The sequence below is a fragment of the Balaenoptera musculus genome, chromosome X (genome assembly GCF_009873245.2).
Source record: "Balaenoptera musculus isolate JJ_BM4_2016_0621 chromosome X, mBalMus1.pri.v3, whole genome shotgun sequence".
NCBI classification, from domain to species: domain Eukaryota; kingdom Metazoa; phylum Chordata; class Mammalia; order Artiodactyla; family Balaenopteridae; genus Balaenoptera; species Balaenoptera musculus.
This window is the reverse complement of record NC_045806.1, coordinates 123,098,076-123,115,875: the sequence shown is the minus strand read 5'-3', so window position 1 is coordinate 123,115,875 and position 17,800 is coordinate 123,098,076. Positions and strand designations below refer to the sequence as shown.

The following is a 17,800-nucleotide window of genomic DNA, read 5'->3' as shown; positions in this document are numbered from 1 at the left end:
TCTTCCCCAGATCAATCAGAAAAACAGAATCTATCCAGCGGGGACAGTCCTGTAGCCCCACTCATATTCACGTTGAGGGTGAGCACATACTCGTGAAGGCGTATAACCCAGCCCTTCATGCCTTTATTTCTCCCCCACTTCAGACAACCAATGTTTCAACTACCCGTTCCAATTCTCACCAAACTATTACTCTGAGGAGATCTCTCTGCCCACTGCTGGAAATTATCAGTTGTAATAATACAGCCGATATTATTTCTGTATTCAGACCAGATCGGCTGGTCTGAAGAAATGACGCTTAACTGTCCCAAATTGGCGCAATATCTTCTGTTCTGGTTCTTTTATGGCACTCACAGCATCTGCATCTACCACCAGGTAAGCAAAGCCCAGTCTAGGGTCAGTGTCTATTCCGGTCAGGACCACTTGCAGCCCCCAGGGCTACCAGCATCAGTCTGACCTGCCAGCTATGCTCGGGGCCTTCCCCCCCAGGGAATCTGCCATAGAGTCATCTGCATTCTCTGTCTCTTTTGCTGGCAGATAGAACAGCTCTTACTGGCATTTTGTGCCTCAAAGGGTGCAAGAGGAATATGTCTAGATTCAGTCCATCTCTGCATTGCTGCAGACCCCCAATGGCCACTCATTTCATGGACCCAAGTAGCTACCTTAAGTGAGCACACAGGGATATCTGCCTATCAATTCCAATCACCTTCCTAACCTGGAAGGGGGTTCTTCTGATGGGCATCAACATGCCCTACTTTGATGCAACCCTCAAATTTCCATAGGGCTGTGCCCCACACGGGCATCCCTTTAATAGGTCAGGTTTCCACTGCCCTCCTGCTTGACCACATGGACAGACCACTGGCCACTGCCCATGAATCAGTAAAGAGCCAAGCATAAAAGTGGGCTTTTACCACTGTTCAACTCTTCCATCACTGCTGGGGAAACAGCAGGCAATTCAGCCCACTGAGCTGATCGATTTATTTTTACCTTCTTCTACTGGAGTGGAGGCCTCCCAAACAGGGAGGTCCATTCACCTTGGAACTGCAGTCTACAAACCAAGCAACTCTTTGTCAAGAGCTGTTCATGGGGCACTATCCAAGTGACAACAGAATTCGGCAGCTCCTTCTGCAGTTCCAGAGTCAGTCCTGGGGGAAAAGAGGCTCCGTGCTAGAGTGAGTATCTCCTCCTTGCATTCCCCAGGCAGCATGATCCTGTATAAACAATCTCCATTTTATTATGGAACTCTTCTGGGCACTGCCATCCCCATTAGAGTGTTTCTCTAACATCACCCAAGACATTGTATTTCCTGTTTTAAGATCATTTTATGTCCTTCCGTCATGGGGGTAGCTTTAATTAATAACGTCCAACAGCGAGGTAGTAAATGCCACTCCAATGGAAATTCTCTAGTCCAAAGTCCCAGTAGCTGTCACTTGGAGGCACTCACAGGTTTTTGCCATAAGCCCCAGTCCATACTCCACATAGGGTTAGCGCACAGAGAATTTGTTCCCACCAGCACTCCAGCTTCCATGCTACACTGTGTGGGTTCTGGCAATCTTACTGGTTCCCATTTAGCATGTCCAATTAATATTGCTTGGAAGGGTGGACTCACATGCCTTCTGCTTTTCAATATTAGGTAAGGGAAGTGTTCCCCAGTCAGATACAACGTCCATCCCCATAATACAATCAGGTAAAAGAGACACAACCACTTCACATAAAGGCGGTTCAAACATTCCAATTCTCCTACAAACATTTACTTTAATTCCATCAACCATTACGTTCCTAACTGTAGCCTCTGTTAGGACTTCCTCAACAGGTTTGGGTTTTAAAATACCAGGTAGCGGAAGTGTTCCCCAGCCAGATGTGATATCTATTCCTATAAAATATTCAGGTAAAGTTGACACAACTCCTGTACATAATACCTGCTTAAACGTTCCAACTTCCATAATCCTATTTACTCTTACACTTTTAAATTCTCTCAATCAAATTGTAGCCTGAGTCAGGGCTTCATCAATGGGTTTTGGTACCACAGTTGTTGGAAGCTTCTCTTCTCCACCCCGACCATTATTTGACCTGCCCTTGTGCAAAAGGCTTTGGGTCCCCAGGGAGGGTGTTACAGCAAAGTCTCCCTGCCTGATGCACACAGAAGCCAATACTGTGCCACGGGCTTTTGAGAAAAGAAAAAGCTTGATTGCAAGGTCCACTGGTAAGGAGACAGGAGGCAGGGATCAAAGCTGTCTCCCTGATCTGGAGTTAGGTTAGGTGAGGATGGGTTGGTATGCAGAAGCGCTGGCGGGGCAAGTTTTGATTGGAGGGCTTTGGAACTTGGCCATTTATGGTAAGGTATGGTTAAAGGGGGCTTTAGCACCGGATCTCCCTGGACAAGGGACCCTTTGCTTCTGAAAGGGTTTGAAAGGGTTCCGATGTTCAGGTTCTGGTCATGTCCTGGTCCTTTGGTTCGTGGGGTGGGGGGTGGGGGGGTCCTTTGGTTCCGGGTGTGACTTGAGGTCAAAATTTTCTCCTCTGCGCATGCTCTGGCTGCATGACTCGCGCTTCTGTTCTGTTGTCTCTGAAAAACAACTCAGTATCTTGCTAGAAACAGGATAGGGCCAGTTTGGGCTAGTTCTGCGGCTATAAGGGGTCGGTCGAGACAAAGGACCCAGGCAGGCCCTTTTGTCGTTGTTCAGCCAAACCGCTGCCCCAAGCAACTGCTGGTCAGGTTTCTTCTTGTAATTTTTGCCTTCCAGCTTTTAAAATTTCTCCAAACACGGGTAAATAGAGCGAGCTTGTTGGGGCCCTTTAATGTTGGGGGACCAGCAGGGTTTCCCTTTGCCCAACCTTTGTTTTAACCCCATCAATGTTCATTGTTTTCATCCCATTACCTAATAACCATCTAAAAATTTCCATCCTGCTGGGAAAAGTCCTGTGATTCTCCCCTTTCTGATTCCTCTTTGTTCCGCCCCTTTCAGTATTTGCTTTTTTCACCTTATTTCTAAACAATCTTTTAAAAGTTTCCACCTGGTTGGGAAGAGTCCCTTGACTGTCCCCAGGCCTCTTCCCATTCTCTTGTTAATTAAACTAATGTTTTTATTAGCATCTGTAAGACCCATAAGGGGAAGCTGAGATGGCAAATTTGATAAATCCTCGAGAACTGTTTTTCGATTTTGCAGCAATAAGGTTATATATGGGGTGCCCATGTGAAGGGGGCCCCAAGAAACACAACATTTACCATGACCTGGGTAAAGGGCATATTCAGTGGGTGAATATCCTGGTCATCAAAAAACCAGTCCTACATGGCTTGTATACGAAGCATATCAGCTGCTTCATTTGGGGAATTCCACTTGGCATTCATAGAGGGTGACAGTCCCCCTTCTCAGGGTGAACAGACCTTAGAGTGGCTTTTATCCAGTCCACCAGGCTGGCTGTTCCCCTGGGAATAACCTGCTTTGTGTCTGGATCATGTATGGTGTCAAAACCCAAAGTCTGCATACTAAATCAAACAAAGCAGAAAGATGAGTTTCTTGCAAGGCTTTTGACCTGCAAGCCAGAAAACTCAAGGCTACAAGAGCAATGAGTTCTGAGTTGCTCACAGACTAAGGGATTTTTAGGGGGTAAATGCTGAAGTTATTTGGCTTTTTCAACTGATTGGTTGCCTAGTGATCTTCTTCCCTATTTGGATCAGGATAGCTGAGTCAGAGGAACAAGGAAGTCCAGAGATGACAGGAACAGAATTGGCTTTGGGGGATAGGCTGGTGTCCTATGCTCTTCTGAGAAGAGCTGTCAATTCCTGCAAGGTTAGGTTAAGTTTCCTTTATGTGCCTGCATTGACTGTCTCCATTTTGTCCTTGACATAAGTGACTCCATTTTAGTTTGGTTCTACGGTAGCCATCTGTGACTGTTCCATAGTGACCTGTAACCTCCTGTGTCACCCAAGTTTGCTCTTCCACTCTGTAGCGTTCAAAACCAAAGACATAGCTCCTAAATTACTTACTCTCATGATCCATTTTAGTAAAGTTTCCTCAGTAAGCTGATGATACCAATCTGCAAAATGAAACAACTCCTTCACGTTAGCCCCCCTTGTTTCAATAGTTTCTTGGTTTTGCTCTCCCCCACATGACGGCTTTCTTTGTGACCAGAGGTCGTAGAGGTACTTTCTGTTGCCCCTACATAATTTTTCCCTTTCTAGGTGGCTCTGAGGCTAGTGGCCCAAGCTCAGACTGACCCAAATCTGAGCTTGGTTTAGCATCAAGGCTGGACGCAGCATTTTCTTTTACTTTTAGTTTAGCTATTATAGATAACAATAGCCAAGAGACTGAATATTTTGCTGTTGTCTTATTAGTATGTATTTCCTTATGCATCCAGTGAACTAACTTCCCAGGAGTTGGATCCACCTCTATATTCTATTGGTAACTTTTACCCTTAGTACTTGATTGCAGCACAGCTGCTGCTGCATACCACGCGTGACCATGTAGCCACCAAGGAATCAAAGGTTCCTCATCCCCCACCCTTTCATCCTTTTTCTTCCCAAACCACATGTTTACATGAGCCAGGACCTTTTTATAGCAAACCTCAGTTCTGATACCAACTAGAAGTGTCCAGATGCCAATTACAAATTGTGGGGAGGAGGTGCTTTCCCACTACCACTAGGCAATTCTCCAGACACCAACTGAGTGTCCTACAGTGCAACTCAATTCTGATACTAGCTACCCAGGGATAGGATCAGGTTCCGCAGGTTAAGGGTTCAGTCCTACAAGAATGCCTTCTCACCACTTCAGATGCCAGTTTCAAGCCCAAGTTATCACCTGTGCTTCTGACCGATCAGCTACAGACTGGAGGTTCCAATGACCCACCTCCTCAGGTTCAATTAATTTGCTACAGCAGCTCACAGAACTCAGAGAAAACATTTTACTTACTAGATCCGCAGTTGATCATAAAATGATATAACTCAGGAACAGCCAGATGAAAGGGATGCATAGGGCAAGGCACGGGGAATGGGAGCAGAGTTCCCATGCCTTCTCCAGGTGCACCACTCTCCCAGCTCCTCCGCATGTTCACCGAGCCAGAAGCTCTCTGAACCCTGTCCTTTCAGGTTTTTATGGAGGCTTCATTACATAGGCATGATTGACTAAATTACTGGCCATTGGCAGCTGAACACAATCTACAGCCCATCTCCCCTTCTTAGAGGTGGGGGAGGAGGGACTGAAAGTTCCAACCTTCTAATCACTGGTTGATTCTCCTGGCAACCAACCTCCTACCCTTAGGTTACCTAAGGGCTTTCCAAAAGTCACCTAATTAACATAACAAAAGATACCTTTATGGCTCTTATCACAGGAAATTCCAAGGGTTTTAGGAGCTGAGAGCCAGGAACCATGGACAAAGAAGACTAAATATATATGAGAAATATATTTTGGTCATCTGAATGACCAAATATATATTTCTTATAAATCACACTATCACATCAACCAAATAAGAGATCATTTCCAGTACCCAGAAGCCCCTATGTATCCCCTCCAGATCACCACTGCCCCTTGAAGGATGTCACTATCCCAAATTGTACAGTAACTATTTCCTTGCTTTTCTATATGGTTTAATCACATATGTATGCAATTCCAAATCTTTCAGTATAGTTTTCCATAGTTTTGAATTTTCTATAAATGGAATCACTATATGTTTCTTTTGGTCTTGCTTTGTTTCACTCAGCATAATAGTTGTAATAAGATTCATCTATGTTGTGCTTTGCTGTAGTTAATTCAGTTTTTATTGTTGTATAATATTCTACAATTTACTTATACAATCTATTGATGGTCATTTGGTTTGTTTCCAGTTTTTCGAAATTTGGAATAATGTTACTGAAACTGTGCAACTCAGATTGGGACTTGAACCCACGTTCTTTTAACTGAGATCACACACCTGGTCTCAGGACTTAATGAAGCTCAGGTTCTTGATGTCTCATTGCAGAAAGAATTCAGGGAGAGACAAAGTGACAGGTAAGAAGTGGATTTATTTAGAGAGAAACACACTCCATAGATCGTGCGCCATCTCAGAAGGAGAGAGCGGCTCCAGGGTATGGGGTTGTCAGTTTTTATAGGGGTGGGTAATTTCATAGGCTAATGAGTGGGAGGAGTATTCCAGCTATTTTGGGGGAAGGGTGGGGATTTCCAGAAATTGGACCACCGCCTACTTTTTAACCTTGATGGTCGGCCTTGGAACTGTCATGGCGCCTGTGGGTGTGTCATTTAGCATGTTGATGTGTTACAATGAGCGTATAATGAGCCTCAAGGTCTAGTGGAAGTCAACTCATCCGCCATCTTGGACCTATTTGTCTCTAATCATTTTATGTCGTGTCCTTGGGCTATGTCATTCTTTTAAAGGTTGTGCCCTGGCCCCTTCCCTCCTGTTTCATTACCAGGGCGATGAGCATGTATTGATGAGGGAATATATATAGGAGTAGCCTTTCTGAGTCATAGCTGTACTTCATTTTCTACTTCATTAGAAAATGTCAAATTATTTTCCAAAGTAGTCATATCAGTTTTTTGTTGTTTTTTTCTTTCATAATTGAGATTTTATTGGTTGTTTTGAGGATCAGTACACAGACATTTCAATTTGTACCCAATTCTTAACATATGTACCAAAAATCTAAAAATTCATGTAGTTGTGATTCTTTTCTGAACAGTTATCCTAGTGACTTTCCAGCTTAAAATGTGGAGGCAAATTTTCCTTAACAAGATATCAAGTACCAATATCTTCCAATACTGATATGCTGTTACATCGTAAGTCCATACTCAAATTGTCAATCGTTCACAGCACATTAACAAAGTTACTAGAAGAACTGGACTGCCACGACCCAAGATGTTACAGAGTGCACAAAATTCTGACCAGGAGAGCCAAGATCAAGGGGTGAGTGGTTTGCCTTAGGAAACAATTCTACCAAAAGCAACATGGGAAGAGAAGTAATTTAAAGTGTTCAAGACATTTAAATGCACAACTGACTCCAAACTGCCATTTAGTATGCTTTGTATTATAGGATATAAAAGCTACCGCCCATCTATGGAATGTTAAGCTGACACCCAAGACAACCAAAGCCTCCTGTATTCAATATCCCACTGTTTTCTGGTTGTACCAAAAAATAAACACCCAGCAAATGATTTCACCTCTTAAAAAAAAAGCATTTACACTTAAAAAAATGGGATGAGATGGGATTCCCTCCTTTTTAAAACTGCTTCTAGAGCCACTAAAAAACTTTCATTTACAAAACAGTTGATAGGACCGGGTGTGATATATTAATCAGACTTGGCTTCTTTCTCTCCTGCTTCATCAGAGGCTGGGCTCTCCTCGTTTTTAGTTCCCCCGTTTTCTGCAGGTAACCTTCCTTCAGTCCCTTGGTTAGTCACTTCGGCCTGTTTTCCCTTTGCTCCCCTTTTCCCTTTTGTTTGCACTCTTTTGTCTGAAGGTTTACCTTTTCCTGCCGCCTTTTTTGGCTTCGTTTCCACTTTTGCGGGAGCCGGTTTGGCTGACAACCTCGCCGATCTCCTCTCGGGCTCCTCCTTCGCCGCCCCCTCGGCGGAACTGACCTTGCTCAGTCACGTCAGTTTCTATTCTCACTAAAAGTGATACCTCATCCTGTTTGGTTTGAAGTCAGGATTTCTTACAGCTTACCACATGTGCCTGGCCTCTTAGGTATTTTCTTGTATTCCTAGTTTGCTAGGAATTTTTATCATAAAAGAATGTTGGTTTTTATCACCTGATTCATCTGCATCTTTTGAGATGATCATATGATTTTTCCCCTTTAATTTGTTGATGTAGTGAATTACATTGGCTTTCTAATGGTAATCTTGTATTCCTGGGATACATCCTACTTTGTCATGATGATTTATCCTATTTATATATTGCTGAATTCTATTAGCTAATATTTGGTTAGAGTTTTTATATGTATCACAATGAATGAGATCGCCCTCCATTTTTCCTTTCTTTTAATGTTTTCGTCCATCAGAATTAAGCTGGCCTCATGAAACAAGTCAGAGAATGTTCACACATTTTCTGTTCTCTGGAAGGTTTTGTGCAAAACTGGAATTTTTTATTGCTTGAGTATTTCATAGGACTTGCCAGTGAAGCCATCTGGGCCTGGAGTTTTCTTTGTGGAAAGGCTCCTGATTAGTGATTCAATTCTTTGGTTTCTAACTCTTGTCAAATGAGTTTTGGTATGTTATATTTTCTAGGAATTCATCCATTTTATCTACATTTTCTAATTTGTCAACATACAATTCCTCATAATAATTTCTTATTTTTTTTTAATATCTGAGGCATCTTTAGTGACATCTTTTTCATAGCCAATCATATTTATTTTACAGGACAGGTATAAGAAGATATATGATTTCCATTTGTAAAAACTTTTATTCTGATAACTGAATTGTTTCTAAATACATCTTACTTTTATTTATTTATTTATTTATTTTGACAATACATCTTACTTTTAAAATTCTTGATACCTGTTCCAATTCTAAGGGTAAATGTTTTCGGAGTTACTAAAATCCAGTGATTCTTCCCAAATAAGGTATCAGATGGAAAACTGTAAGTAATTTCTCACTAGTTTCATAAGATTTCCTGAAAAAATATTTTTGAATTCATATTTTGCCAATCTTTGTTTTTCATGCGGTTCCCCAGTCTTCTTTCCAATCTTCCATTCCCCTCTACAAACCCTACATTCTAGCCATATTTCTCTGGTCACCAGCCCATGAACACATTCCACTCTTTTTCACCTCTGGTCTCTGCTTCTGCCATTCCCTCTACCTGTAAGGCTCTTCCTCACCTATCTCCATTGTCAGAGTCCTAACCACCCTCATGTAGGCAACTACTCCTGAGATGAGAGAATTTCACTCTCCTTCCTACAGTCCCGTTGTCCTGCCTCAAAGGAACAGCTGATGTAGTATGCTCTCTGACAGGACTTCAGGGAGGCAGAGCTACACAGGGAGACAGAATGGGAGGATCAAAATGAACAGGAGGAACATGGAGATTTGGGAGATGTTCCCAGTCTGTAATAGAACTATAGAAAAATTCCATCTTCCCTACCTTTTGTTCCTATGTGTTCTGCTGTGGGTATCTCAAGGCAATCTCCCTTTGGGAGAGCAATGTCTCCCTGTGACACTGACATAAGGATAAGAAGGTACCAGTTATTTGTTCTCATATTACCTGAACATCTTGCTGTTTCAGAAAGTTCTGATGCACAACCAATATCAACATCTGTTTCAAGGATCTCTGCTGGAATTGCAGCTTCACACAGCCAAATTGCCTATGCTTCCATCAAGGAAATGGCTATTTATTTTATGCAGCCATCTGGGCTATAACCAGGATGTTTTGTCATTTGTGGTCTTGTTTTCTGGCTTTTTCTTTTAAGGATAAAATTTTGATGACTTCATAAGCAATTTCATATATATATATATGAAGTCAAACTTACAAGTAAATGTTGCCTAAGTTCTCTACAGTGTCACTGTGGTGATAGATATTTTGGTCTAGCACCCTCTCTTCCTTTCCCCTCCCCCAACTGCTGTTATTTGGATCTACAACATTTACTCTTTGGTGAAAAACAAGTTAATAAACTCCACAGGGCCCATAAGCAGTTGCCTGAAGACTTTTCACGGGACTCACTTCCTTTGAAAAGAGGCAGGCTGTTTGGAGACTCAGTATGCTACCAAATGGGATTCTCCCTTATCTTCCTACCTCCCAACAGTCTATCAAGGAAATGGTTTGTCTTATCACTTTAACAAGCACTCTTTTTTTTTTTAATTGGAGTATAGTTGTTTTACAATGTTGTGTTAGTTTCTACTGTACAGCGAAGTGGAGTTCCCTGTGCTACACAGCGGGTTCTCATTAGTTATCTATTAACAAGCACTCTTCATCATCTCAAACATTAAAAACTTTCCTTCATCTTTTTTGGTGGCTTCTCAAGAGGAATATCACAAATGACTTGTGGTCTAGAGTGTAATTTCAGTGACTACCACAGTAGAGGACATTGGAGGGTAGGGGTAGGGAGAGAGTGATCTGAAAGCAACCAATTTATCTTTTAAAATGCTATTTTCCCCCTTTTATTGAACTCAATTTACTCAGAATTATGACTTTTATAAAGTTTTCCAAGTATTCTTATTTGAAAAAGAAATACATGGTACTCTCACTGACAACACATTACTTCTCATATTCCTGGCAACCTCACTTACTTGGAATGGAGCCATAAAATAGGAAGAACTTTGAGAGACCTGTAAGCAGCCCAAATAAATGTTGCAGAGTTCACACCCCAAAGCTTATAGACTTTATTCATAGAAGAGTACTTCACCCACACTCTGTTTACTCTTACATTACACACAATTATAGCTGGTTTTCCAGCCCATTGCAGATTAGGATCAGCCAATTAGAATGGAGAGAGGAGCTGCAAAGGGAGAGATAGAAATGTTATCAATAGAAGACACAAAACTAAAAATTCACAGCAGTTCTAGGGCATTCTGAATTGGGCACAAAGCTCTTCACACCTCCATCCCCATGAGAGCACACTGTGTTACAACTCAGTGCAATCATCGATGTTCAGAACGATAACCTGGAGTCATCGAAAGAATGCATTATGTTCAGGATTCTCTCTGTAGGAGAGCAGAGAGTGTGAAATATATTTTAGGAAGATTGCCGTCCAAAATGATTAACATTTTAAAAGGTAAATCTGAGCCATATAGAATGGATTACTGAAGTCACCTCCTGCCCAGTCTTCTGCCTCCAATCTCTCCTCCCAGCCCCCAACTACCCACCTCCATCAGGTCATCCTTTAGGGTACTACAAGATTCATCCTCCTAAAGCAATAGCTCTAGTCAAATTACTTCCACATCCAGGAATCTCCAATGCTTCCCCTATACCAATAAAATCAATAAAACAAGATGCTCAGCTTATCATTTAAACACCTTCCACAGTGCAGCCCCAATCTAGCTTTATCTACCATCATTCCTTTCAAGTGTACTGCCCTCTGGCTCAGTAGTTCTCAAAGTGTAGCCTCTGGACCAGCAGCACCAGCAGCACTTGGGAACGTGTTAGAAATGCACATTATTGGACCCCACCACAGAACTACTGAATCAAAAACTCTAGCGGTGGAGCACAGCAATCTGGGTTTTAAGAAGCCTTCCAGGTGATCCTGATGCACCTGAAGTTTGCAAACCACTAATCTAGCCAATGTGAACTGGCCATTACATAATTATACTTTACCTCTCCTGCCTCTGTGGTTTCCATGTTTCCTGTGTTTGGAATTCCTCTTGCCTTTTCCCCCTTATAAAGTGCTACATATTCTTGAAAAATATCTCTAATGATATATCCTTTAGGGCAGGGGTCCCGAACCCCCAGGCCTCGGACCGGTACTGGTCCATGGCCTGTTGGGAACTGGGCCCCCCAGCAGGAGGTGAGCGGCGGGCGAGCAAGCAGAGCTTCATCTGCCGCTCCCCATCGCTCACATTATCGCCTGCACCATCCCCACCCCACCCACCCTGTCCGTGGAAAAACTGTCTTCCACAAAACCAGTCCCTGGTGCCAAAAAGGTTGGGGACCGCTGCTTTAGGGAATAGCCTATATTCCATCCACTCAGATGCAAATTCTTTCTTCTACAAACCCTCACAAAAATTTACGTGCAATCCATTCAATTCACTTATTCACTTTTCCATTCAACTAATATTCACTGAAGTTGGCTGTGTGTCAGGCACAGGGCACTGGGGATACAAATGGACAAGTAAACAGAAAATTACACCACGGTATTCCACGCAGGTAACCGTGAGAACATAAGAAGGGGACATCTCTCCCAGACATGGAGGTTTGATAACACTTCTTACAAAAAGTGTCATCTGGGCTGAGTACAGGAAAGATGAGTAGAGATAATCAGCAAGGAGAATTTTTTTAAAAGAATAAGCAACAGGTAATCAAAACCCGTTGTAAGTAGAAATTCATACATGATGTAAACATACAGAGTCAAATGAGTGGTGTGAGCATATACCCTTACCAGAATGTCAAGGTCTCTTCGGGGGAGACTTTTCTTCCATCCAACAGCTATTTTTAATACAAAGATATAGCCAATGCAATTATCTCCAAAGTGCGCCAGTCATATTGCTGGCATGTTGGAGAGACCCCTTTCCTGAAATCTCTGAAGATTAACTCACGTGTGGTCTCTTTCTAAATTCTGCAGCCAGCATTCCTGCCTCAGGCCAGCATAAACTATTGCTAGAACCACCATATTTTATTGCTGTTTTGACCACCTAAGACCCCAACTAGGTCTTCACCGACCTATCAAATGTCAAATTTCTTATTAAAAGTGTCAAGGCTACCAAAGAAATTTACCCTTGTTCTAATGTTACACCAGACAATTGACCTTCATCTATAGAGTCCCACAAACTTAAAAGGATCTCCTCTTGTCAATCAGGCAAACGACTGTCTTGGGTTACTCCAAGTTCACATGACCCCCCAGGCAGTCAAGGGTCTGAGACCTTTGAGAGCTGGTGTTTGAAGTGACTCCTGGGAGGAAGTTTCCCAGTTCACTGGAGGCTCCCTTCAGAGTGGGCTGAAAGTCTTGAAGACGGGATCTCAAACTGCCTAATCTGCTCAGAGATCCTGAGCGCATCCCCACTGAGGTGGCTGTAGACTAGGTCCAACTGACACGATAATCCACAGACAGGAGTCTGACATCAGATCCAAATGCTAGCCTCTAACCAAACAAACACCCTTGTGTCAAAGAGTTATGGATGGAAAATAACTTGCTGTAAAAGCAAGGAGACTACATGGCGCTGGGAAAAAAACACTAAACTTGACACTGAGTCCCCCTAAAACCGAGTTCCTCTGCTGAGTTTAAGATTAAGCTCTCTATCCCAAACGCTATTCCCTTTCTTGTCCTAACCTGTTCCCCTCAAGATGGAGGAACATCAAAGAAAAGCGGTGACTGAAACCGTATACAAGCCCCCATGTCCCTGTGCTTTGAAGTAAAAGGCTTTGGCTTTAGTCTCCCAGGCCTCCCCTGAGTCTCAAAAGGCTGGCTCAAGAGTTAATGGTTAGGAAATGTGAAGATGGAGAGACAAAGAATGTTTGTTGGGCTGGGAAACTGGGAACAACTTAGACTATAAACCAGCCACGTAGCAGAGTCGCCAAACTCCCAGTTCTCTGAAAGATACAGATGAAGGCCTGACACATCTTCCTAAGTTGTTTTTAGAGGAAGCCAACTCCCACCAGATGAAAACTGCTGACCGCAAGCATGGAGACTGCTGAGCTGCAAGCATGGAGACTCCAAACCAGTTGAAATAAGAAGATTGGTGATGCTTGAAAGTTCACCTTAAGAACCTACTGTACAGCACAGGGAACTCTACTCAATACTCTGTAATGCCCTATAGGGAAAAAGAATCTTAAAAAGAGTGGATACATGTATACGTATAACTGAATCACTTTGCTGTACATCAGAAACTAACACAACATTGTAAATCAACCAGACTCCAATAAAAATTAGTTAAAAAAAAAACAACAAAAAAGAAAGTTCACCTTGATGCCAACCAATTCGAGAATTGTGAACGAATTGATGGTGCACTCTGCAGCCCCCTCCCTCATACTGCCTTTAAACCCCTTCCTTGAAAGCCACTGGGGAGGTTGGGTCTTTTGAGCATGAGCTCAGCATTTATTGCAATAAATGCTGTACTTTCCTTCACCACACCTCCGTGTCAGTAGATTGGCCTTACTGCACACGAGCGAGTGGACCCAAGTCCAAGTTCGATAACAAACTCAGGGTCAGAAAAAACAGACTATTGCTCCTTCTCTGTTAGCCATCAGCCCTGTGACTTCTCTGAGCCTCATCCTCCCCAGCACAACTTGAGGAAATCAGATGTAGCTATACAGCTGTGTCAGAGACTTCTAGGTGTCTAACCCAATATCCATTCTTCCATTTAGCCCTGGTTATAGAACCCCAAGGGTGAAGTATAAAACTAGCTGCAATTAAGCACAGCTGGAAAAAAAAAACTAAAACAGATCACCATAAATAAATAAGTAAATAAATAAATAAAGTGCAGCTGACCAGCTTGGAGCCATGCCCAGTGTTCAAAGAGCAGCCGGTTGCATGAGCCCCCCCCTTAATAGTCCAGAAAGCCCCTATGCTTTCTGGACTATTAAGTCCAGAAAGCATAGGGGTCAGTGGCTTAGATTAGTCCATCATGATATATGCTATCATCGTCTGATATTTTACTTCTGTACTGTTTTTTACTTCACAAATTAGATATTGTTTTTACTAACTTATACCATCAGTGTTTCTTTAGATTTACACACATATTAACCAACATCTTTACTCATATTCCTTATTATCTTTCACGGTTTCTCTCTGGGATCATTTTCCTCCTGTCTGAAGGATAGCCTTAAAATTTTCCACTAGTTAGGGTTTTTTGATAATAAACACCCAGTTTTTGTTTTTCTGAAGATATCTTTAACTGCCTGATTTTTGAGAAATATTTTTGTTGAGTGTACAACCCACTGATTATTTTTTGATGATTATTTTCTCTCAGCCTACTGAAGATATGATTCCACTGTCTTCTCACTTCAATTGCTGCTATTCAAATATCATTCACCATTGCTATTCCTGTTTTGGTGATCTGTCTTTTCTCTCCGCCTGCTTCTAAGGTATCTTCTTTTTCTTAGATGTTCTGTGGGTTCACTGCAATGTCTCTAGATGAGGATTTTTTCTCTCTGCTTTGAATTCATTTTGGTTTGCTGGATCTGAGGATTGATTTCTCTCAGCAATTTTTAAGCCTCTCAGTCAATCCTCCATGTCTTTGGTATTGCTTTCATATTTCCCATCTCTGTCTTTCTGAACTATATTCTGGAGAACTGCTGCAGGTCTATCTTCCAGTTCATGAATTTGTTTTCCAACTATGTCTAACCTTCTGACTAATGCAGTCATTGAATTTTGAATTTCAGTTATTTTAAGGTGATTTTCTAACTTTCTTTTTGTACTTTTTTGTATTCCTTAAATTATTTATAATTAGGAATTGTCCTTTATAACAAAACAATTCTAATTGTTTAAAAAATTTAAATGATGGATGAGGAAGTAACTTTGCGGACTATCTAGTATAATTATTTCATTTTACATATAAGAAAATGAGACCCAGGTCAGGTAAGACACCTTTTCAAGGTCACACAGTGAGTTAGGGCAAACCCAGACTTGAATCCAACTCTTCTGACCCCCAATTCCAGGTTCACTCCACTACACTCCAATTCTGAAACAATGCTCATTACACGGAGAAATGGTACTGCCACCTCCCCAAACTTGCACATTTTTCTTTTTCTTTTTCTTTTCTTTTCTATTTTATAATAGTCTGTTGAGCTACATCATCTCTTTTAATCCCTGAATTCAAAGGCCCTCTTTAACTGATTTCCCTTTTACATTCAAACTATCATTTCCAAGATAACATGGAATGTACCTCAGAAAAGAGATCAGTTAAAATATCCTACATGGGGCTTCCCTGGTGGCGCAGTGGTTGGGAATCCACCTGCCAATGCAGGGGACACGGGTTTGAGCCCTGGTCTGGGAAGATCCTACATGCCGCGGAGCGGCTAAACCCCTGCACCACAGCTACTGAGCCTGCACTCTAGAGCCCGTGAGCCACAACTACTGAGCCCACGTACCACAACTACTGAAGCCCACGCGCCTGGAGCCCGTGCTCCGCAACAGGAGAAGCCACCGCAATGAGAAGCCTGCGCATTGTGGCGGGGAGTGGCCCCCGCTTGCCGCAACTGGACTGTTCGCAGCAGCAAAGACCCAACGCAGCCAAAAATATAATTAATTAATTAATTAATTAAAAATATATATATATAGTTATTACTAAAACAAAATATCCTACATGTAATCACTTAGACTAGGAACTTCTATGTAACACAGCAAATTAGGCATTCTAAAGTTTGTTCCACTCTTGTAGCCATACTGCACTTCGTTGTTTACAAAGCATTCTCACATTCACTACCTCTGGGATCCTCACCAATCCTGAGGTAGATACCCAGAGGTTTTTATTACCCTAGGGGTGGATTATCTGGGAACCCATGAATCAAATATCCCCCTCTTACGCCTCATTTTGTTTTTGTGATTTTTTAAATCACTTTTCTTCAAGAGGGGCCCCCAAACAGTATAAGCCTGAGCCCTGCAAAACCTGAATCTGATCTTGATAACCCCCAGGCAGCAACTGAGGCTAAGTGAAATTAAGTGACTTCACCAAGATATAATGGCCATGAAATTATGTGTATACAACATGACCAATTAATTATTCTGAAGTCGGTATTTTTTCATATGCTGTCATGGCAAAACTTCCCGAACTCTCAACATATTTCCACCTAGTTGATAACTGAATTAAGATGACTTGGTGGTAGAATATTCTGAAATATATTCACTGGTGTTTTCCCACACCAACACGTCCTTGCACCACACAAGCCCAAACAGCTAGAACATTCCACACACACTGCCTTCAGGTTAGGACTGTCACTGCAGAGATGTAGAAGAGAGAAACATGAGAGTGTTCCCCTCTTGAATTTCAGCTTTTGAAGCCCATGACGGAAATGATGACTGTAAGGGGACAGCCTGGCAGGAGTTCCCTGTACCACCACAGCATGGGAACAGTACACATTACTGCTAGAACAGTACAGATTACACAGAGGCAACATTAGACCCTGTGATAACCACAAATGGTGTGGGAGTGAGAGAGAGAGAGAGCAGGGAGATGTCCCCTTATTCCTGAGAGAATGTATGAGCTGGTGGGCCCAAAAGCATTATGTGGTTGTGAAGAGGGAACAATGCTGGATAAAGTGGCATGGACCATATGGTGGGAGGCAGATGGGGACACAACTGTCTCAGAGGATGCTCCATGGAGGTGATAGTGCACAAGAACCACAGCAGCAGTTGGCATGACCCATGCCATAAAGTTTTGTAAAGCCCCTATAACCTAGAAGGCAGTTGAGGGAAAAGAATGGGAAGAAGGATCCTGGTGTGAGCTAACACCTAAAAGTAACTGACATTACACTTTGCATCATCTAGTAGATTTAAATTCAGGACTTAAGAAAGAAGCCAAATCCACTTACAGAAATAGTGAACCAACTTGTGAAACTGAGTTGTGTGGGCTATGAAATTTGTATCCATTATATGATTATTTTTCAACCAAACATTACTCATACTGGCAGGAGAAGGCATGATTTAGTAGAAAAGACTTCTACTTAGAATCAGAACCTGTATCTTCAAGTCCCAGCTCTAGCAATTACTAGCTTTGTGATGTTGAGCAGGTAACTTAACCTTTCCGAAACTCAGTTTTCTCATCCATGAGATAGGATCCCTATCCTGTCTTCCTCTCAGTGCCATTATGAAAATGAAATGAAATCATACAAGAGAAAGAGTTTTGCAAAACGTAAAGCTCTCTACAAACATTAGGTGTTAAAATCAATCACACATTTATTTTCATTCACCTTGTACTCTCTCTTTTCATATTTTTGGATATTAACGTCAGCGTCTGAAGACGTCTGCTTTGTAAATATGTTGTGTTCTTTTTCATAGACTATACCCAGAGACGTGGGAGTGAAATAGGGCAGGTCCTCATTCTAGCCCCCGTCTCAGAGAGCAGCTGGATGTTGGACACTGGATGTTGGCCAGAGGCCGGGTTGCGAGGTTTCCAGTGTATTCATCACTTATGGCTGCTGTAACAAACTATCACAAACTCTGCGGTTTAAAGTGATACAAATTTGGGTTTCCCTGGCGGCATGTCCCCCAAGGTAGGGGACACGGGTTCAAGCCCTG

General features: G+C 42.3%; 1 protein-coding gene across 1 annotated transcript; it reads right to left on the bottom strand.

Moving 5' to 3' along the window:
• Window positions 1–7,274: 7,274 nt before the first annotated feature.
• On the bottom strand, window positions 7,275–9,231 carry LOC118888386 (non-histone chromosomal protein HMG-14-like). Its single transcript, XM_036839340.1, has 2 exons — window positions 9,181–9,231; window positions 7,275–7,565 (listed from the first exon to the last, which is right to left on the bottom strand). The coding sequence occupies exons 1-2, from the start codon at window positions 9,229–9,231 to the stop codon at window positions 7,275–7,277; spliced, it is 342 nt and encodes a 113-aa protein (XP_036695235.1).
• Window positions 9,232–17,800: the final 8,569 nt, after the last annotated feature.